The sequence below is a fragment of the Bubalus bubalis genome, chromosome 3 (assembly GCF_019923935.1).
Source record: "Bubalus bubalis isolate 160015118507 breed Murrah chromosome 3, NDDB_SH_1, whole genome shotgun sequence".
NCBI classification, from domain to species: Eukaryota; Metazoa; Chordata; class Mammalia; order Artiodactyla; family Bovidae; genus Bubalus; species Bubalus bubalis.
The window spans coordinates 24,090,248-24,113,251 of record NC_059159.1 but is presented as its reverse complement, the minus strand read 5'-3'; the positions used below and the strand labels follow the sequence as shown (position 1 = coordinate 24,113,251).

Sequence of the window (23,004 nt, the reverse complement as noted above, 5' to 3'; positions counted from 1 at the left end):
CGCGTACGTGCGCGTTCGCGCCTTTCACACTGGCGGAGGGCGCGTGCCCTGGAAAATTCCACGCCCGAGCTAGCTCCGCCCTATGCGCCTTCTTTCCAGCCTCCGGCTCTTTTCTGTTTCCTTCCCAGCTGCCTTTGCGTGAGCAAAATGGCAGCCCCCATGCCGCGGAGTTTGTCTTGCTTATCCAGGGCTGTAGGATGGTGGTCTCGGCAGGTGGGTAGGGATGGGGTGGCTGGAAGTCTCGGGGCTGGAGGAGGACAGAGTAGAGGGAAACACTCATTTTACGGTTGTCCTTGGTGAACTTGGGCGATACAGATCGTGCCTAAGAAGGGAGCAGTTGAGGTAGGCGAGACACAGTTATTGTACAGCTATGTGGCTGAGTGGGGAGAACCTTGGTAGGGCTATCAGGGCGGGCAAGTTCTCGGGGATTAAGTTTCTCCGGTTTGCCCTGGGTCTCACTGGCGTACGGGTGTTAAATGGGAAAGAAGTAATGGTTTGGAAGGTGGTCTCGCTTCCCGTTGATTTTTTATAAATGTTCTAAATTGATCAGTAGCTGTAAAGGAGGGAGAATCGTTCCTGCCTGAACAAACTTCATGGTCAGCGAGAGATCTGGCCCTTAAAGGAGCTTATTGGTTAACTGGAAGCTAGAACGACAAAGTAAAGTTTACGTTGAGGCTCCCAATAGAATGAGCACAATGTAATCTGAGTAAATGTAGAGATTTCTGAGTTAAGGTAGAGCAGAAGAAAAGAGAGTACTGGGTTGGTGTTTAAGTTCCCCATAGACTGAGCGTTCTTTCATCAGTCTGATCAACCTTGCTTTCATCAACTTTCATCAACTCTGCATTCTTGAGTTGGCATAGCCCTGTAGTATGAAAAGTACTAAAATAAAGCCTTTAGTAAAGGTTGAGTGGTATTAGTATTGGGAAAAGTTGCTTACTGGCTTTTAGTAAGAGACAGCTGTAATTGTTAAGATAGAAGCATTTCCCCGTGATGTGTGGCTTTATAATTTTTCCTAAGTCATTCTTTGGATGTGCCCTTTCTATCTTTGCTTACAGTTTGTATAAGATTTTTTCCCAGGTTACCTAACCTTTTTCTGCTATCCTCCAGCCAATCCTGATGACTCAGTCCACAGCAGTAGTTCCAGTGAGAACTAAAAAACGTTTCACACCCCCTACTTATCAACCCAAATACAAAACAGAAAAACAGTTCATAGAATATGCCCGGAAAGCAGGACTGGTGATTCCTCAAGAAAGTTTGGAACGTCCCATACATCTGGCCTGTACAGGTAAAGCCCTAACCCAGTCCCCTTCTGTCAAAGGTCTTCTTGAAAAGTGGAATGATTTGGACTGTGAATGATAGCATTTAATTAATCCCCAAATCAGTTCAGCTTCAATAATTTGTATACATTATGTTTCATGAGGTCATCTTTGATCTTGTTTTCACAATATTCCTAGAAGACCAGGGTAAAGTTTCTCCCTTTTGTACAAGAAGAAGTTAAGACTCTTTTGAAGACTAAGATTATCTTACTCTACTTTTTCTAATGCTGCATGATTTCTTCTGCATGGAAAAGTCTGTTCATAGTCTATTTTGTATCCAGGAGCCCTCCCAATTTTTTATGACCTCAAGATGACTTTTTCTCAATCTTGCAATGCTTTCTTAGTTTTCTCCTTCTCTCTTTACAGCTAGTATCTTTGATGCCTATGTTCCTCCTGAGGGTGATGCCCGAGTGTCATCTCTTTCTAAGGAAGGACTGGCACAGAGGACTGAGCGATTGAAGAAGAAAGTGGCGTCACAATTGTCGTAGGTATCTGAGACAGCTGGGAGTTAATATTAGAATAAAAATTTCTTGTTGCTGCTTAATCCAGAGAGGCCATCTTGGATTAATTGTGTATAACTCCTTTGATAACTTGACAGTATATTCTTTCCCTGTAATAGACTTAACGTATAATAGTATGGGCATTCTGAATCTTAGCATCTCAGCCTTGACTTGTCGTTTTTGTCACATCATTTAGGAAGTTGACATTGAAGTTTGTAGAACACTTTTTTGATCACATATTTAACAATTTAAAGTAGTAATAAGAGAGAGCATATTTATAAGAGAAATACCTGAGATTTTAAGAGAGTAAGAAAAACCAAAAAGGCCTAGGAAGACAGACCTGTTCTAGGGAGCTAACTGCGCTTTAGTTAAGGAGCAGAAGCCAAAACTGTCTTTTTAAAGAGATTTTCAGTATCTGTCACTCTGGCTCTAACTATATCTAAAGTATAGGCTCTTTGAGGCCATATATAGATTTCTATGCATAAGTGTATTGAGTTAGTGTCAATTCTTCATGTGGCTACAACATTCCTCTAAATACAGATCTTATCATATCAACACCTCTGCCTCAGACTCCTTGTGGCTTCTTATTATCTGAAGAATAAAATATAGATTTCTTCAGTGGTATTCAGGGCTTTTTTAAAAATAATTTGCCTCTTACCTTTCTCTCCACCATTGTCTATTTCATTTTTCTCATCCTAAACTTTAACATTTCTAAAGTAATTGCTAGTTCCTTGACAATTGTTGTGCTGAATCTCTTTGCACATCCTTTCCTTTGTCTGAAAAATTTCTTTTTTCCTCAGGCATTGTGTCTGCTGTTTTTGTTTTTTAAAATATTTATTTATTTTTGGCTGTAATGGCTTCTCTTGTTGTGGAGCACGGCCCTACACCCCACACTACATGTGGGCTTCAGTAGTTGCTGTATGTGGGCCCAATAGTTACGGCTGCTGGGCTCCATAGCACCGTAGCTGTGGCACAGGGGCCTAGTTGCCCTCAACATGTTGGATCTTCCCAGTCAGGAATTAAACTGGTGTCCCTTGCATTGCAAGGTGGATTCTTAACCACTGGACCACCAAGAAAGCCCTGCTTTTTTTTAATAATATACCCCCAGTTCTTCCCTCTCCTCTCCCTTCCCCCTTGGCAACCACAAGTCTGTTCTCTTTGTTTCTTTGTTGTTGTTCAACTGCTAAGTTGTGTCCAATTTTTTGTGTCCCCATGAACTGCAAGACACCAGGCTTCCAGGTCCTTCACTATCTCCCGGAGTTTGCTCATGTCCATTGGGTCAGAGATGCCATCCAACCATCTCATCCTCTATCACCCCCTTTTCCTGCTCTCAATCTTTTTGAGCAGCAGGGTCTTTTCCAGTGAGTCAGCTCTTCGCATCAGGTGGCCAAAGTATTGGAGTTTCAGCTTCAGCATCAGTCCTTCCAGTGAATTTTCAGGGTTGATTTACTTGCTGTCCAGGGGATTCTCAAGAGTCTTGTCCACAAACAAAAGCACCAATTCTTCAGTGTTCAACCTTCTTTATGGTCCACCTGTCACATCCATATGTGACTACTGGAAAAACCATAGCTTTGATTATGTTTGTGTTTTATAGATATGTTTCTTTCTGCCTCTTTTTTTGGCTGCACCACTTAGCATATGGGATCTTAGTATACCGACCAGAGGGATCAAACTTGCACTTCCTGCAGTGGAAACTCAGGGTCTTAACTACTGGACATCCCTGTGTTGTATTTTAGCCTCCACGTATGTGATATTGTATGGTATTTGTTTTTCTCTTTCTGACTTACTTTGTTAAGTATGATAATCTCTAGGTCTGCTTTTAATTTCTGTGTCTGCTTTTAAGCCTTCCCTGACTTTTTTTGGAGTTGCCTTTGTTATAATTATAACTGTATGCTTATTTTTACTATCTCCGGTAACTGTATTCTGATGATCTCCTCTCATGTATTTCTCTCCTGGCTTGCGAACTCTTTGATGGAAGAGTTCATGATGTTGATGAACACAACACTTATTGTCTAGGGGAGGAGACCAGTTACTGATTGTACACACATAATTACAGATAGAATAAAGTATGAGTGCTATGGAAACACAGGACGGGGAAAGATAACTTTCCCCGTCTGGGAGTTCAGAGTAGGCTTCTCTAAGAAAATGACATTTAAAGCTGGGCTCTAAAGGGTTGCTTGGAGTTAGCTGAGTAGAGAAATGTGGTGAGAAATAGCATTCCAGGGAAACAAAACAAGGCTTTGAGGTGAAAAGAGTGTAAAGGAGTTGATTTTGTCAAATGCTTTTTCTCTGATCATTGACATGATAATGTGATATTTGTCCTTTATTGTATTGATATGGTATATTACATTAATTGATTTTTTAGTGTTAAGCCAACCCTGCATTCCTGGGATAAATTCCTCTGGGTTATGGTGTCCCTCATCCTCTTAATACATTTTTGGTAACACTGATTAGATCAGAATTCCCTGTTTACATTATTATAACTATGAAAATGCTGTTGACAGCTGAGTCATGCAGTACATTATTATTACATTTCCTTTCCTGCATAATAGTTTTTTATTTTCCTGGCATTAAGTGTCTTTTTTTCCTCATTTCCTTATAGAACCCCTGGTTGTGTTAATTTTCTCTTACTGTGTAGAAAACATTATTTTATCAGCCTCATCATAAAGAAGAAAGCCCTTCTGGAGCCTTCTTACCTTTTTCAGTCTAGATTGGTCTCTCTTCAGGCTCACTGTACATTGTGGGATTTACTTTTATCATCATCCTGCTAATCCATTTGCCTTGCTCTTATATATATTCCCTGTTTCCTGGATTTTATGTCTTTCTCCTTCATGGTACATTCAGTTATTTTGGTGGTACACATTTCCTCGCAGCTTCCTTAGAAAGAGTGGAAGGTAAATAAATGAAATGTTGCAAGGCTAAGAAAAAGTCTTTCTTTTAGTCTCCCACTTCATTTATAATTTGCCCATAGGCTTCCCTGGTGGTCTAGTTGTTAAGACTTCACGCTTCCCCTCAGGGGGCACAAGTTCAATCCCTGGTTGGAGAACTAAGAACCTGTCATGCTGTGCAGTGTGGCCAAAAAAAATAATTTGCCCAGATATAGAATTCTGGACTGGGAGTCATTTTTTTCTCCATCAAAAATACTCCTCCATTGTCTTTCTAATCTTTCTAACTTCTGATGTTGCTAGTTAGAAGCCTGATGTCTTTCTGACTCTTGAACCTCTGTATGAAACCTGTTTTTTCTTCCTTAGTGCTTATAGGATATTTTCTTTGATGTCAAAATTCCAGAAATTCACTATGAGAAGCTTTGGTTTTTCTTTAGAATTAAGTTAGAAGGCTGAATTTATAGGGCTTGGCACATTCAAAAAATAATTACTGAAAAAAAAAAATTACTGAATAAATGGACAGACATTAATGGAGGTAAAGTAAGCTATTAAGTTATGGAAATTGAATGACATCTTCTTTAAAATGATTCTCATGCTTAATTTTACAGAATCCGGAGGATAAAAGAAAGTGATCCTAATTTTAAAGTAAAGGACTTCCCTGAAAAAGCCCAGGATATCTTCATTGAAGCTCACCTGTGTCTAAACAAGTATGTGAACGCCCTGTCTTATACCCATTATGTTCTCAGCAGCTATTATCCTAGGTGTGTTTTTTTTCCTTCAGGTGAGAATTCTAGAGTGAGAGACCTTCCTCTTTGGGAAATAATTGGAGCCTGGATCTATCCTTGACTTCTCTCACTGCGTCTGGGAATTTTCACCATTTGGTCTGGCTCAGCTCCACTGGCAGGTGTTAGGACTCTACTTAGTGGCAGCTGTTTTCACCCCACCTGATCCCTAACTCATCCTCATCCTTTCTATGTGTCTTTTAGTCACTAAATCGTGTCCAACCCTTTGCAACCCATGGACTCTAGCCCGCCAGGCTTCCGTGTGTTATACTATCTCTCGAAGTTTGGTCAGATTCATGTCCATTGAGTCAATAATGCTATCTAACCTTCTCATCCTCTGTTGTCCTCTTCTCCTTTTGCCTTCAATCTTCCCAGTATCAGGTCCTTTCCAATGAGTTGGCTCTTATCATCAGGTGGCCAACATATTGGAGCTTCAGCATCAGACCTTCCAATGTCTGATTGATCAGACCTTCCAGTCTCTGATTACTCAAGGTTGATTTTCTGTAGAATTGACAGCTTTGGTGTCCTTACATTGCAGTCTAGGGGACTCTCAAGAGTCCTTTCCAGCATCACAATTTGAAAGCATCAATTCTTCAGCACTCACCCTTCTTTATGGTCCAACTCTCACATCCATGCCTGACTACTGGAGAAACCATAGCTTTGACTCCACATACCTTTGTCAGAAAAGTGATGTCTCTGCTTTTTAATACGCTGTCTAGATTTGTCATAACTTTCCTTCCAAGGAGCAAACATCTTTTAATTTCATGGCTACAGTCACTGTCTGCAGTGATTTTGGAGCCCAAGAAAGTAAAATCTGTCACTGTTTCCACTTTTTCCCCTTCTGTTTGCCATGAAGCTATGGGACTGGATGCCATGATCTTTGTTTTTTGGATGTTGAGTTTTAAGTCAGCTTTTTCACTCTCCTCTTTCATCCTCATCAAGAGGCTCTTTAGTTCCTCTTCACTTTAGGCCATTAGAGTGGTATCATTTGCATATCTGAGGTTGTTGATATTTCTCCCAGCAGTCTTGATTCCAGCTTGTGATTCATCCAGCCCAGCATTTCACATGATGTACTCTGCATGCTGCTGCTGCTGCTGCTAAGTCGCTTCAGTCGTGTCTGACTCTGTGTGACCCCATAGACGGCAGCCCACCAAGCTCCGCCGCCCCTGGGATTCTCCAGGCAAGAACACGAGTGGGTTGCCATTTCCTTCTCCAATGCATGAAAGTGAAAAGTGAAAGTGAAGTCACTCAGTTGTGTCCGATTCTTAGCGACCCCATGGACTGCAGCCTACCAGGCTCTTCTGTCCATGGGATTTCCCAGGCAAGAGTACTGGAGTGGGTTGCCATTGCCTTCTCCAGTACTCTGCATAGAAGTACATAAATAAGCAAGGTGGCAATATACAGCCTTCAGTTCAGTTCAGTCACTCAGTCGTGTCTGACCCCATGAGTCACAGCATGCCAGGCCTCCCTGTCCATCACCAACTCCCGGAGTTCATTCAGACTCATGTCCATCGAGTCAGTGATGCCATCTAGCCATCTCATCCTCTGTTGTCCCCTTTTCCTCCTGCCCCCAATCCCTCCCAGCATCAGAGTCTTTTCCAATGAGTCAAGTCTTCGCATGAGGTGGCCAAAGTACTGGACCTTCAGCTTTAGCATCATCCCCTCCAAAGAACACCCAGGGCTGATCTCCTTCAGAATGGACTTACTGTATTCCTTTTCTAGTTTTGAACCAGTCAGTTATTTTCATGTCCAGGTTGTTTCTTCTTGACCTGCATGCAGGTTTCTCAGGAGACAGGTAAGGTGGTTTGCTATTCCCACCTCTGAGAATTTTCCAGTTTGTTGGGATCCACACAGTCAAAGGCTTTAGCTTTGTCAATCAAGGAGAAGTAGATGTTTTTCTGGAATTCCCTTGCTCTCTCTATAAAACAGCAAATTCTGGCAATTTGATCTGTTTCCTCTGCTTTTTCTAAACCCAGCTTGTACATCTGTAAGTTCTCAGTTCACATATTGCTGAAGCCTAGCTTGAAGACTTTGAGCATAACCTTACTAGCATGTGAAATGAGCACAATTGTTTGATAGCTTGAACATTCTTTGGCATTGCCCTTCTTTGGGATTGGAATGGAAACTGATCTTTGCCAGACCTGTGGCCACTGCTGAGTTTTCCAAATTGCTGACATATTGAGTGCAGTGCTTGAACAGCATCATCTTTTAGGATTTGAAATAGCTCAGCTGGAATTCCATCACCTCCACTAGCTTTGCAATACTGAAATCAGATTGACTATATTCTTTGTAGCTGAAGATGGAGGAGCTCAATACAGTCAGCAAAAACAAGATCTGGAGCTGACTGTGGCTCAGATAATGAGCTCCATATTGCAAAATTCAGGCTTAAATTGAAGAAAGTAGGGAAAACAACTAGGTCACTCAGGTATGACCTAAATCGATCCCTTATGAATTATAGAGTGGAGGTGACAAATAGAGTCAAAGGATTAGATCTGGTAGACACAGTGCCTGAAGAACTATGGGCGGAGATTCATAACATTGTACAGGAGGCGGTGATCAAGACCATCCCCAAGAAAAAGAAATTCAAGAAGGCAAAGTTGTTGTCTGAGGAGGCATTACAAATAGCTGAGGAAAGAAGAGGAGTGAAAGGCAAGCAAGGAAGGGAAAGATATACCCAACTGAATACAGAGTTAAAGAGAATAGCAAGGAGATAAGAAGGCCTTTTTAAATGAACAATGCAAAGAGAGGAAAGCAACAGAATGGGTAAGACGAGAGATCTCTTCAAGAATTTGGAGATATCAAGGGGACATTTCATGCAAGTATGGGCACAATAAAGAATAGGAATCATAGAGACCTAACAGATGCAGAAGAGATTAAGGACAGGTGGCAATAATAGAAGAACTATATTTTAAAAAGTTAATGATCGGGGGCGGGGCCGTGAGTGGCATAGAGGAGGTGGAGGCTGTGGTGCTCTGGGCCGAGCTGTGCGGGCCCGAGTGGGGCTTGAACGGGGCCCGGGCTCCTTGAGATACTGCTGCAGGCATGGGTTGGCCAGGACAGTGGTGACTCCCCCCCCCCATACGACATGGACAACTGGAAGCCCAGCCCCCTCATCAAGCCCTTTGGGGCGCAAAAGAAGCGGAGCTGGTATCTTACCTGGACGTATAAACTGACCAACCAGCGGGCCCTGTGGAGGTTCTGTCAGGAGCCGTGCTTTTCCTACTGGTGACCGTCATCGTCAACATCAAGTTGATCCTGGACACACAACGAGCTATCAGCGAGGCCAGTGAAGACCTGGAGCCAGAACAAGACTATGATGAGGCCCTGGGCTGACTGGAGCCTCCACAGCGCAGAGGCAGTGGTCCCCGACATGTCCTGGATGTGGAGGTATACTCAAGCCGCAGCAAAGTGTATGTGGCAGTGGACGGCACCACGGTGCTGGAGGATGAGGCCCAGAAGCAGGGCCGGGGCGTCCAAGTCATCGTCCTCAACCAGGCCACGGGCCATGTGATGGCAAAGCGAGTGTCTGACACCTGTTCACGTCATGAGGATGAGGCGTGGTGCTGTTCCTCCACATGGAGGCAGCTGGCCGAGTGCTCATCTGCACCGTCAGGGACGAGGGCTCCTTCCACCTCAAGGACACCGCCAGGGTTCTGCTGCGGAGCCTAGGCAGCCAGGCTGGCCCTGCCCTGGGCTGGAGGGTCACCTGGGCCTTCGTGGGACGAAGAGGAGGTCCTGTGCTCGCAGAGAAGCATTCTAAGCCACCTGCCCTCTCCTCCTGGGGGGATCCAGTTCTGCTGAAAACAGATGTGCCGCTGAGCTCAGCTGAAGAGGCAGAGTGCCACTGGGCAGACACAGAGCTGAACCGTCGCCACCGCTACTGCAGCAAAGTTGAGGGCTACGGGGGCGTGTGCAGCTGCAAGGACCCCACACCCATCGAGTTCAGCCCTGACCCACTCCCAGACAACAAGGTCCTCGATGTCCCTGTGGCTGTCATTGCGGGGAACTGGCCCAATTTCCTGTACAGGATGCTGCGCTCTCTACTCTCAGCCCAGGGGGTGTCTTCCCAGATAACAGTTTTCATCGATGGCTACTGTGAGGAGCCGATGGAGGTGGTGGTGCTGTTTGGTCTGAGGGGCATCCAGCACACTCCCATCAGCATCAAGAACGCCCATGTGTCTTAGCACTACAAGGCCAGCCTCACTGCCCCTTTCAACCTGTTTCCGGAAGCCAAGTTTGCTGTGGTTCTGGGAGAGGACCTGGATATTGCTGTGGATCTTTTCAGTTACCTGAGCCAATCCGTCCGCCTGCTGGAGGAGGACGACAGCTTGTACTGTATCTCTGCCTGGAATGACCAGGGCTATGAACACACGGCGGAGGACCCAGCAGTGCTGTGCCGTGTGGAGACCATGCCTGGGCTGGGCTGGGCACTCAGGAAGTCCTTGTACAAGGAAGAATTTGAGCCCAAGTGGCCCACACCAGAAAAGCTCTGGGACTGGGACATGTTTATGCAGATGCCAGAACAACGCGAGGCCAAGAGTGCATTATCCCTGACGTGTCCCGATCCTACCACTTCGGCATCGTTGGCCTCAACATGAATGGCTACTTCCATGAGGCCTACTTCAAGAAGCACAAGTTCAGCATGGTTCCAGGTGTCCAGCTCAGGAACGTGGACGGTCTGAAGAAGGACGCTTATGAAGTAGAAGTTCACAGGCTTCTCAGCGAAGCGGAGGTTCTGGACCACAGCAAGAACCCTTGTGAAGACTCTTTCCTGCCAGACACAGAGGGCCACACCTACATGGCCTTTATCCGGATGGAGAAGGACGATGACTTCACAACCTGGACTCAGCTTGCCAAGTGTCTCCGAATCTGGGACCTGGATGTGTGTGGCAACCACCGGGGCCTGTGGAGACTGTTTCAGAAGAAGAACCACTTCCTGGTGGTGGGGGTCCCAGCCTCCCCATACTTGATGAAGAAGCCACCATCAATCACCCCAATTTTCTTGGAGTCACCCACAAAGGAGGAGGGAGGCCCGGGAGCTGCAGAACAGACATGAGACCTTCTCCAGGAACCTGCAGGGCTGGGTACTGTGTACCCCCAGGCAGGCTAGCCCTTTATCCAATCCTGTAGGATTTTGTAGATACTGGTAGGGGCTGGGTCTGGTTTGTTTTTAACATGAGACTTAATTACTAACTCCCAGGGGAGGGTTCCTCTGCTCCAACACCCCTGTTCCTGAGTTGGAGGTCTATTTACTTCCTTGTCAGGAAAGGGCAGGAGAGTACCTGGGAATCACTGGGATCCCTGGGCAGCCCATCCTGCCCTTTGCATACTTCCTCCTCCCAGGCCTGACTCAGAATCTAAGGTATTTATTGACTGTCCTGAGGGCCTTGGAAACAGCTGAAGCTTGGAGGGCCTTGATTCTTGTTTTTTTGGACTGGGGTGCTGCCCTGAGGGTGGGGCAGGCTCTTACTCAGGAAACTGCTGTGCCCAACCCATGGACAGGCCCACCTGGTGCCGACCTGCTGACGCAGACTCACTCAGAGACCCTCAGACACTGAACCAGGCCTCTTCTCAGCCTCCTCTTTGTCCAGATTTCCAAAGCTGGATAAGGTGGTCATTGATTAAAAAAGGAGAAAAGCTAAAAAAAAAAAAAAAAAAAAGTTAATGATCGAGATAACCATGATAGTGTGGTCACTCAGGTAGAGCCAGATATCCTGGAATGTGAAGTCAAGTGGGCCTTAGGAAGCATTACTTCAAACAAAGCTAATGGAGGTGATGGAATTCCAGCTGAGCTATTTAAAATCTTAAAAGATGATGCTGTTCAAGTCTTGACTCAATGTGTGAAGCAATTTGGACCACTCAGCAGTGGCCACAGTTGGGTTGCTATTTTGTTATTGGGTTGCAGGAGCTCTTTATGTGTTCTGAATAGTAATCCCATGTCAGATATATGCTTTATAAATATTTTCTCCCATTTCATGGGTTTTTCCTTTCTTGGTAGTGTACTTTGAAATAAGAACGTTTTAATTTTTGTTAAGTCCAAGTTCCATGTGTTTTCTTTTGTTGTCTGAATTTTTACTGTCAAATCTACAAATCATTGCCAAATTCAGTGTCATGGAATTTTTCCCTAATGTTTTCTTCGAAGAGTTTTATAGATTTGGTTCTCACATTTTGGTCTTTGATCCCTTTTGAGTTAATTTTGCGTATGCTGTAATGTAAGCATCTGACTTCATTTTTTTTTTTTTTTAATAATATCACCTATGTATTTATTTGTTTATTTTGGCTGTGTGTGCTGGATCTTTTGTCGCTGTGCTCGGACTTTCTCTAGTTGCACCCAGCCAGGGCTACTCTTTGTTTAGGTGCATGAGCCTCTCGTTGCAGTGGTGTCTTCTGTTGCAGAGCGAAGGCACTAGGCACGCCGGCTTCAGCACCTGGGGCTTGAGGGCTATAGAGAATGGGCTCAGTCGTGGCACACAAGGTTCATTGGTCCCAGGCATGTGGGATCTTCTGGAACCAGGGATTGAACCGGTGTTCCCTGAATTGGCAGGCGGATTCTTAACCACTGGACCACTAGGGAAGTCCCAGTGATATAGCTTTCTGATTCTCTTCTTTCGTTTTCTATAGATTTTTTTAAAACTTATATTCTTAATGGTTACTTTGGGGATTAGAATTAGTATTTTAACCATCTAGTTTGGATAATATCAAAGTTTCAATAGTGTACAAGCAGTCTGCTCCTTCCCCTTTGCATTGTTACTGCCGCTGATTATATGTTTATACACTATGTGCCCATAACATAGATTTGTAACCGATGTTTTATGCATGTGCCTTTTAAATCAAATAGGAAAAAAATGAGGAATTACAGATCAGAAGGACAGGAATACTGGCCTTTATGTTTACCTATATAGTAACCTGTACCAGTGCTGATTGTTTCTTCTTATTGCTTTAAGTTACTGTCCAGTGTCCTTCCATTTAGGTCTGAAAAACTCCTTGAGTATATCTAATAGGACAGATCTCCTGGTAATAAACCCTCCCAATTTTTGTTTATCTGAAAATATCTACAATTCTCCTTCATTCTTTTTTCTTTCTCTTTTTTTTTTCTTTTGCCATACCTCATGGCATGTGGAACTTCCCTGACCAGCGATTTAACCCATGTCCCATGAAATGGAAGTGCATTAACCACTGAGCCACCAAGGAAGCCCTCTCCTTCATTTTTAAAAGATAGTGTTTCTATCTATAAAATTCTTAGTTGACAGATTTTCTTTTAGGCCTTTAAATATATCATCCCACTGCCTTTTGGCCTCCATAGTTTCTGATAAGAAACCAACTGTAACCTTTTTAAGGTCCCTGGTATGTGACAAATTACTTCTCTTCTTTTGCTTTTAAGATTTTGTCTCCTGGTTTTGACACTTGCGCTGTACTGTGTCTCAGTGTGGATTTCTTTGAGTTCATTCTGCTTGGAGTTTGTGGAGTTTCTTGGATATGAACATTCATTTCTTTTACCAGATTTGAAATGTTTTCAGCCATTCTTTCTATTCTTTCTTTTTTTGGCTACACTATGCATTATGCGGGAACTTCCCCGGCCAGGGATTGAACCTGTGCCCCCTGCAGTGGAAGCACAGACTCTTTTAACCACTGGACCCTTAGGGAAGCTCCTTCAGCCCTTATTTCTTCAAATGTTTTTTTTTTTGCCTCCTTTCTTTTCCTTCTAGGACTCCTGATATGTGTGTTCATTCACTTCACAGTGTCCTGCAGGTACCTCAGGCTCTACTCATTTTTCTTCATTGTTTTCTTCTTTTTGCTCCTTAGATTAGATACTTTCAATAGTTTTATCTGCAAGTTATGGGGCTCAGCTGGTAAAGAATCTGCCTGCAATGCAGGAGACCTGGGTTCGATCCCTGGGTTGGGAAGATCCCCTGGAGAAGGGAAAGACTACCCACTCCAGTATTCTGACCTAGAGAATTCCATGGACTGTAGAGTCCATGGGGACGCAAAGAGAGGGAAACAACTGAGCAACTTTCACTTGCTCCTTAGATTGGATGCTTTCAATAGTTTTATCCTCGAGGTAACTGATCCCGTGTTTCTTCCTACTCAGATCTGCTGTTCAGCCCCTGTAGTGAATTTTTTTTAAGTCTTTATTGAATTTGTTACCTTATTGCTTGCTTTTTTTTTTTTTTAATGTGTTGGCTTTTTGGCCAGGAGATATGTGGGATCTTAGCTCCCCAACCAGGAATTGAACCTGCACCCCCTGCTCTGGAAGGTGAAATCTTAACCACTGTACTGCCAGGGAAGTCCCTAACCCCCATAGTGAATTTTTAATTTCTTTCACTGTATTTTGCAGTTCTAGAATTTGTTTGGTTCATTTTCATAATTTTTATCTCTTTACCGATGTACTTACTTCGTAGATTGTTTTAGAATTTCCTTTAGTTCTTTTCGCCTGGTTGCCTTTATCTCAATGAGCATGTAGGACAGTTGATTTAATGTCTTTGGCTAATAATTCTAATGTCTGGGCTTCCTCAGGGATGGCTTCTGTCAAAAATTTTTTCCTGTAAGTGGGCCATAGTTTCATGTTTCTTTGTATACTCTGTAACTTTTTGTTGAGAGTTGGACATTCTGAGTATCATTATGTGGTAACTCTGAAAATCAGATTGCTCTGCTCCTCAGAAATTGCTGACTTTGTTGATTAGTGCCGCTGCCATCCATTTGTGACTTTGCCAAACTAATACTGCTAAGTGTGTATTCTTTGTTGCGGGTAGTAGTCAGTGAAGTTTCCGTTCCATTATCTCTGCAGTCGGCCAGTGACCTGGCAAAGATTTCCTAAATTGTCTGACTGAATAAAAACAAAATAGGTGTTCTTTTCCCTTTATCCCTTTATATCTGTTGATGGGAAAAGCTGCTGCAGCCAGCAGGGCTGAAACCGTGGCATGGTTTGTGCTGGTCTCTCTGCCATCCAGCAGATTGACCAGAATGTGCAAACTCAAATTTTGGAGGGGAAGGTCCCTGCTGCCTGCCCAAGTACCAGCCACCCACTCCAGAACACAGACCACTCCCACAGTCATGGCAGGGCTGAGGGAAAGGGGAGGGCAGGTGGTTTGTACATGTTCTTAAATCCAGGCTCATTGGCTTCTCCCTTCATCAGGCACTCCCCTGGTTGTTATAAGTATCCAGAGTTCTGAGATTTTGCTTTTCTTATTTATCAGTTATTTCAATGAAGGGACCCACCCCTAGTGCTTCCTGGTCTGTCGTTTTGCTTGATGTCTGTGTCTGTTGATTTTGCTAGATTGATTCCAGGTCTGTTTTGTAGTGTTGATGATGGAGTGTGTTTGTTCTGAGGGAATTGCAGACAACCTAAGTTATGAATATGCTCCCAGAGAGGTTTTCTCTGTGTGTTTCTGCCAGATCCTCTAGGGATAGCATTGGCAAGGTGTTAGTTTTTATGTTAATTTCTTAGTTTAGGAATTTTTGCATCATAGAGATACTGTAAATTTTGTGTCTACATCTGAGTATAATGTGTACTTAGGGCTTTAATTTTTCAGTTTTCATGGGGTTTTTTGGTTGCTGTTGTTTGTTTTTTAGATTTTTTTACCCCTGCTCAGAGGTCTAGACAGAGGGAAGCTTTGTCTCTAGGTTGGTGGGCTGTTTTTCTAGTTTCCTTTTCCTGCAGCTGCCAGACTCTTTTGAGGGTCACAGCTTTATACAGGGATTTCAATTCCAACTCCCTGTCCTTCCAACATCCTGGGTTTTAGGAAAAGTCAAGCTCTAGCCATCAGATCCAATTTCTGGATCCCTAAATCATCTCTTACCTGGTTCTGGTATCAGGTTATGTTCTTTCATTCTACTTTTAATTCCCTCTTCCTCTTTGGCACCTATGGACTTAACTTCCTTTCTCGTGTACTAGGCTAGAGATTTAAAAATGTGTGTGTGTCTGTGTTTATTATATTCTGTCCAACCTTTCTGGATGTTTACAGTGGGAGGGTAAATTTTATTGCAAACTTACTTATAGGATAAGTTCTATTACAAAATACTGAGTCAGCTCATAAAAGGGGGAGTTTATTTCTACTGAAGATTTCTAGGCCAAGATAGTGATGAGGAAGAATTCATTCGGAGGTGCCAGGTGTGGTGGCTGTGGCATCTGTCACCACAACTTGGTCTAGTCTAGTCTAGAGCTACAGTGAGGGGAAATGACTCAGAGTCTTTTTTATTTGGAATAGAAGTGGAAGTGAAACAGAACTAACCTATCACCCACTCTGGCATTATAGACACAGTTTTTCAAAGAGCAAGACTTTAACCACTCAGGAAGTGTTAAATTGCAGAAGATAGAAAAAAAAAAGAAAAAAGGCAACAAAAAAAATAAATTGCAGGAGAAAGTCATGAATGTGTATCTGAAAGAAACTAATCTGTGGTCTTAGGTTTACTTGAAGCCTACTTCAGTTAGGAACCCTCCTAAAATCTTACATCTACAGGAGCTTGGGTTTGTTGTCTCATTTTCTTCCTGAATAGAATCAGCATAACTTGGTCACTCTGGCGGCCACAAAGATGGGATGGAGGGACAGTTTGTGTGGAAAGGACCAGAAATGACAAGTCGTTATCTTTTACTTTTTCTAAACCTTAAGCTTTTTATTTTGTATTGGAGTATAGCCATTTAATGGAAGCCGTTGACTTCCTTGGTGGCTCAGACAGTAAAAGCATCTGCCTGCAATGCAGGAGACCTGGGTTGGATCCCTGGGTCAGGAAGATCCACTGGAGAAGGAAATGGCAACCCGCTCCAGTACTCTTGCCTGTAAAATCCCATGGACGGAGAAGCCTGGTAGGCTACAATCCATGGGGGTCGCAAAGAGTCAGACACGACTGAGCGACTTCACTTTCTTTCCATAGCTGTTTAACAGTGTTGTAGTGTCAGATGAACAGTGAAGGGACTCAGCCATACTGGTTATCTCTTGGCTGGGTTCAAGGATGAAAGTGTAAGAAATAAGACTAAGCAGTTGGTATTGATGATGTATCCATGGTAAGAGGAGATAAGTTGAGCTTTTGATTGTTGTTTGTGCTGAATCTTGTTCCAGCTTAGAACAGAAATCAGTCCCCATGTCCCAGTGAGGGTCTCTTACCCATCTCAAGGATATCTAGTAATTTCAGAGAAATTTCTTTCTGCTCCTGAGATTCAAACACAGCTTTGCACTGCTTTTAGAGCTCATGGTTTTCTGAGAAATCATGTTATTCTTCATCTTTGTATTTCTAGGACTTAGTATATTACCTGGCTTATAGTAGGTGTGCAGAAAATATTTGTAAAAATGAAGGGAATGGTTTTCCATTTTCAGGGCCATTTTCAACTTTCATATAGAGTATCATAAAAGCAGTACTCAGTGATACAAATTTCTTTCCTTTTTAGCTCAGACCATGACCGACTTCATACCTTGGTAACCGAAAACTGTTTTCCGGTAGGTTTTCATCTTCCTTAGAATTGTGGGATGCCTGAGTAGACAGATTCTAGATAGCACCTCAGCTTTCTTAAGGATCAGTTTTGAGAGTACAGGAAGTTTAAGGCAAAAGGCCGAAGTTCATTATGTTTGGCTGCATGGTAGTGACTTGATATGGAGTCTGGTAAAGGCCGTGCAGTTGCAGATAGAGGAGGTCCCTGAGCAAGCAGTACTGAGACTACAGATCCTGAGGGGAGGGGATGGTCACATTAGGCCAGCCCTGCACATGCCTGGGCTACAATAAAGGACTTAACCAGTGTGCTTGAGGCTTACACTGTGTGGTAACCAGGGTGCTAGGTACTCTGGGAGACTCCTGACAATGAGGACTTTGTGGTTTAGTTAGAAGTTCAAGAATAAGAATTTCAGTTGCTCCCAGTTCTGCCTCATCTCCCCAGGCACAAGTATAGCTATCCTAGTCTAAGCAGGTTATTAGCCTTTATAAAAGTCTATAAAATTCCTATAAAAACTGCCGAAAGGTAAGAGGAGAAAAACAAATGTGCAGCCAACAGAAATGCATGCAGTAGAGAGCAGATTATGAAAGTGTGTGTGGGGGTAACATATGAGGTCAGCTGGCAGTTTGGAATGAGGTCTTCATTGATTTGGAGAAGGGTCCTCCAGGTGGTAATTGGCTCTTGAGTCATGATTTAGAAATGAAAAGAGAGTTGTTGTAAGGTGAGCTGAAGCAATAGCTTAAGCAAAATTTAGAAAAGTGAGAGAAAATAAGCACCAGAGCGCATTTGATGGGAAACGTTGCATGTTGACGGTGGCATTGCAGGAAGAGGAAGCATGGAAATAAGCACCCATTTCCCTAAGGGGGCGGGGGGTGCGGGCAGGAATCCAGTTGAACTCTTCTCTGCCCTCAGGACATGGTCTGGGACCTCAAATATAAGACTGTCCGCTGGAGCTTCGTAGAATCTTTAGAGCCACCCCAGGTGGTGCAGGTTCGCTGTTCGAGTCTGGTGACCCAGAGCAACGCGTATGGCCAGGTCACCGTCCGCATGCACACCCGGCAGGTAGAGGCACCAGTCTGCTTTCCTCCCAGCTTTTCTTTACTCTCAGGTTGAGCACCTACCTCTGAGTCCTGGGTATAGCTACCAGGACTGTGAGCTCTAAGGAAAGGCTCGCCATGGTCTTTCTTGGCTTGTCACTTCACCCTTCCCACTGCTGTATGTTAGCTGTGAACACAGGTGTGGGGATATTACCCCCTCCCCTTCCTGGGATCCCTCCTACCTCCTTCCACTCCCTCCACCCTGACCGCCCTCCCCACCCAGTCAAAAACCCTCTAAGAGTAAAGTGTCAGTGGTTGATCAGTTAGTCTGGATTCAGAATTAAACAACTCTGAGGACTAACCAACTTGATGTGCTTTCATCTTTGCAGACTCTGGCCATCTATGACCGGTTTGGCCGGTTGATGTATGGACAGGAAGATGTGCCCAGGGATGTCCTAGAGTATGTTGTCTTTGAAAAGCACCTGGCGAATCCCTATGGCAGCTGGAGAATGCATGGCAAGATCATTCCCCCATGGGCACCCCCTAAGCAGCCCATCCTTAAGGTAAAGCAGCTCACACGGTTTAAGGTGTGCTAAGTTGCTTGAGTCTGATGTCCAGCTCTTTGCAACCCCATGTACTGTAGCCCACCAGGATCCTCTGTCCATGGGATTATCCTGGGAAGAATACTGTAGTGGGTTGCCATGTCCTCCTCCAGGGGATTTTTCCCACCCAGGAATTGAACCCCCCGCATCTTACGTCTCCTGTATTGGTGGACGGGTTCTTTACCACTAGGGCCACCTGGTTTAAGACGTGGCATCCTCAGCCACTCCTGTTGGGCACCTCCTAGTGGAGAGGGAGGGTCATGCAGCCCCAGGAAGAGGAATTCTTTGGGGATGGGCCTGGAGGCAGGCCTGAATCTCTTGGGTAAACCGTGGACTTGGATAATAGATAACTCAGCTTCCTGCTCTTTTAGACGGTGATGATCCCTGGGCCCCAGCTGAAACCTGGGGAAGAGTATGAAGAGCTGCAAAGAGAGGCCCATAAGCCTCAGCTAGCGTGACGGCAAGAATGACTCTTGGGGTGAAGCATGGGTGATGAAGCAGCTGGAACCTGTGAAGTCTGGGTGTCCGGAAGCTGTGAAGTCACCTGTCTTTCTTCACGCTGTAGAAAGAACTGCCTTTGTTCTCTCTTACCCTGCTTGGGACTTTTAAGCAGTCTTATCCTCAATAACAACTGCTGCTGGTTGGGCCCTGGTGGGTTGGTTCTATGCACAATGGCTCTGCTTCTTTTTTTCCATCTTAAATCTAGTTTCTAACTCCAGATGAAAGATGGTATGTTTCAGAGAACATGATACCAGCTTGCCCATAGCAAGAACTGTCAGGAGCAAACTGGCAGGACTTTCTAATTACAGGGCAGGGATCAGAGTTGGAAATAAAACACTTATCAAGTATTAGACAAATTGTGGTGGGTTCTCTACATTTCTCCTGGTTCAGGCTGGAAGTGGACAAGTCTTCAGATGGTAGACATGGAAGTTAACTATGACTGATGTGACTTATAGGAAATCCAGACTTGAGAAAAATAATTAGTGTTTATAAAAGTGATGTCATTTAAGAGGGTCTCTTCTCATACACTGATTCACTAAATCAGTATCTGTATTTCACAAATGAATGTAAATCCAAAGAAATCATTTAGTCCTCAGCTTTTAGATTTTGTTCTTAATTATCGACTGTATCCTGATGTAATCCCAGGAGGCATTGGTAGAGGCAGGGGCCATGGAAGTGTGGATACATTTGGGAAATTCATCAGTAAGACTTGGTTCCCTGATTTCTAGCACCTTTTGGAGATAGTGACTATTTTTGCAGCCCAAATTTGGAGGCAAAGATTCCAGGATATGAACCTGTGGAGAGGGAAACAGCCCAGCCCCTACTTGTGCCTTAGCTCCAGCTGGAGGAGGATGTAGGACTTCACATGCTTATGTCCTGGGTCATCTGAGGTGTGACAGGGAAGTCACTGTCCCAGCAGCAAGCTTGGCTTATAGCACTGTTACACTGATCAGCCCATGAGGTTTCCCCTTAAAAATTAGAACCTTATTTCTCATATTTCTGTTTTTTAAGTCTAGAGTTTTCTTTTAAGGAGTTTATCACTTGGCTAAGGATTAATCTGTTCTGACCTTGAGAGTAGAGTCCAAAGAAATGAATCAGGTTGAGAACAACCTGACTCCTCTCTGTAAAGCTACCATCTCAGCAAAGCAGCAAACAGACCAGGCCTCACTAGGGAGAACTAAGGTTTTAATAACAGCTGCCAAGTGCAGACCACAGAAACGAGATGTGTATGCTTAGGGGAGAGGCAGCACTAGCGGGTTAATCCAAAGCAGCCACTCTCATCATGCTACTTAGTCTCAACCCTTTTGGCTTAAAAATGTACATCAGTTTCCAGCATTGCTGCCCAAGTGAGGTTTGGTCATATCCTATTTGCCTGAGCCCCAGATTAAGGCAAAATGAGAAGGGAAGTGCTTTCAGTAGGATCCACAGCTGTGGGGGGGGTGGTGGCTGTGTGGAGTAAGGGAGAGGCAGTCCTGGGTGGGACAGGGAGCAGAGAAAGCACACTTAATGACCAAACAGCATTTTGATTTCTATGAAAATATTTAAAGCTTTCAAATAAGCTTATTTCACCTCACTCCCCTAGAGCTGTCTCAGGGGTCTGTAGATAATCCTAAATAGCAGCTAAGCAATAGCTGCCACCAGGGAGCCAGAGGATAAGTGCAGTTTTCATTTCCCTTTGGGGTCAAATCCAGCTGAGCGGATGGCCCAGATGTACAGGATTGGCTCGAAGGGCTGGGCAGAGACCATCTGCAGTGCTAGCCATGTAGCTGGACACTGGCTGAGAATTAGCCAGACCGCCCCTTAGTCTCTAAGGCTGCAGTGTGGCTACCTTGGACTTTTCCTTACCTGTCTACTATTAATGTTTAGAAATGTTGAAAAAATAAATTTACCATAACAAATAAGCTAGAAACAACTACAATGGTCAAGAAAGCATTCTTTATTTTTTCCCCATGGCTTATTTCACAGCCATGATTACAGGGACGACTTTTCTGTTCCCAGCTAGTCCATTCTCAGTGGGATTGTTTTGAGGTGCAGAATTTCCATTGGTTCAGAAGCTATGAGGGCTTCCCAGGTGGCTCAAGGGAAGAGAATTCTTGCCAATGCAGGAGACACAAGAGATGCGGGTTTGATCCCTGGCTCAGGAAGATTCTCAAGTAGGAAATGGAAACCCACTCCAGTATTCTTGCCTGGAAAATACCATGGACAGAGGACCTGTTGTTCTACAGTTCACGGGGTCATGAAGAGTCGGATACAACTGAGTATACACACACACAGAAGCTGCGAGGCTGAGACTTCAGCCCAGAGCAAGAACACACTTTAATTACTGCTCTGGAAGCCTGGGGAAGGGCTCCTAGGTAAGAGGGAGAGCTTAGATAGGGAACAAGGATGTCTGGTCTCTGCAAGTGGGTTATTCCATGCTTTCTCCTCCTTTTTGGACATGGAGCACTTTTGCTACTTTCTGCGAAGCCCTGTAGCTGCCCAGAATATTTTATTTACAAGCAAACTTTTTTTTCCCATTGGGTATTTGGTTGCCTTTTGTCTTTTTTCCTCCTTGTGAATGGCATCAGTATCTGTCCAGTTAGAAGGTGGATCCCAGCCCAGCTCTGCCGTGTTTACTCTGCCGATTTCCAGCCCCTCACCTCTGCCAGATCTGGGATGTCTGTGACCAGTGTTTTTCTCCTTTCTCATTTCCCTTTGGTAGTATCACCTATTTCCAGCACTCTTGTTATCTAGGACCGCTTAAGTAAGAGTAGCCTGAATTGGCTTGAAAGAATGGAACAAGAAAGAGCTCCCTAAGAAAGGAGGCTTTGTACTTAAGGATGCCCTTTCCCTGGCTGTTGGGCTCTAACCTGCCCCCACCACGAATCTTTCTGAGGGCAAGTACGGTGCTGGCTGTCAACAGGACCTCCTTTCTTGCTCAAGCTTCTTGGGAAAGAGACTGATGTGGGCCTCTTGTTACCGAGCAGGTAAGCTGGAGTGGTTCTTGTCTCAGAACCAGAAATTCCCCAGGCTCCCATTGCATTTGACAACAGAGAGGAGTCCCTTCGATGACAGTACTGAAAGGCTAGGAGAATGAGGCAGAGGGGTGAACTCTGCAGACTGTCAAAAGATGGGGCAGGAAGAAGGGAAGGCCATCTGAGAAGGCTAGCAAGAGGCATGCTTCTTCAACTGTGAGACAGTGTCTGGAAAGGAGAACCCTCCCTCGGCCTGCGCGGGCAGGACCTGGAGCTGTTTGCCTTTCCCTTTACGCTCTCTGTCTGTTACGTTGCTTTGGATGCCAGATGTTGATATGGACGTAAATGCGCTTGATTGACTCTACTTCAGCAGTCAAGCAGGGCAGGTAAGAGGATCAATAGAGCAGAAACTGGGGGTCCAAAGTCAAAATGACAAGATCTTTAAGGCATTACAGGGACCTTTTTTGAGCCATTTAAGTTTTCCTCCTGATTTGCCTTTGAACTTGACAAGTAGCTTCTAAACTTACTGTGGTGACCTTTTATAATCTTCAGCCTCTATGTTGCCAATGCCTTGAGTGGTTTAGTTTCTTCTCAAAAAATATCCCTGGCAGACTTCAGAGAAGAATGTGTCTACCTTTGTGAAAGTGTGGGCTGGGTACAGCTGACTCCCTTTTGTCATTAACATTAGCTTTACTAGTGATGTCACAGATGGCTTGTGTTGAGTACTCTAGCTGGATGGGAGGATTAATTAGAAGCAGAAGGTCTGGCTCTTGTCCTCTGGTGCAGGAAGGAGAACTGGAAGTAAAGAGAGGCTGGTACTTCCTTTTGGAGTCTGAGTTGCACCCTTCTTGTACAGTTTGCCTTTGGAATGAGTTGACTTCTGGCCTTCTTGGATAGGGAAAGTGGCCAAGTTTGTGAAAGGGAAAGGAAAGGGAAAGTGGCCAACCGACCTTTAGGTTGTTTCAGTTTTTTGGAAACACCTACAATTTGGAAAGAACCTTGACTGTT

The 23,004-nt window shown here is 44.4% G+C and overlaps 1 protein-coding gene and 1 pseudogene across 1 annotated transcript; both read left to right on the top strand.

The window, feature by feature from the left end:
• The first annotated feature begins 55 nt into the window (after positions 1 to 55).
• MRPL45 (mitochondrial ribosomal protein L45) lies at positions 56 to 19,398 on the top strand. Its single transcript, XM_006074328.4, has 8 exons — positions 56 to 213; positions 1,108 to 1,285; positions 1,683 to 1,800; positions 5,310 to 5,408; positions 16,864 to 16,912; positions 17,815 to 17,964; positions 18,329 to 18,502; positions 18,913 to 19,398. The coding sequence occupies exons 1-8, from the start codon at positions 148 to 150 to the stop codon at positions 18,997 to 18,999; spliced, it is 921 nt and encodes a 306-aa protein (XP_006074390.2). The 5' UTR covers positions 56 to 147; the 3' UTR covers positions 19,000 to 19,398.
• On the top strand, positions 8,234 to 12,318 carry LOC102408508 (annotated as a pseudogene).
• Positions 19,399 to 23,004: the final 3,606 nt, after the last annotated feature.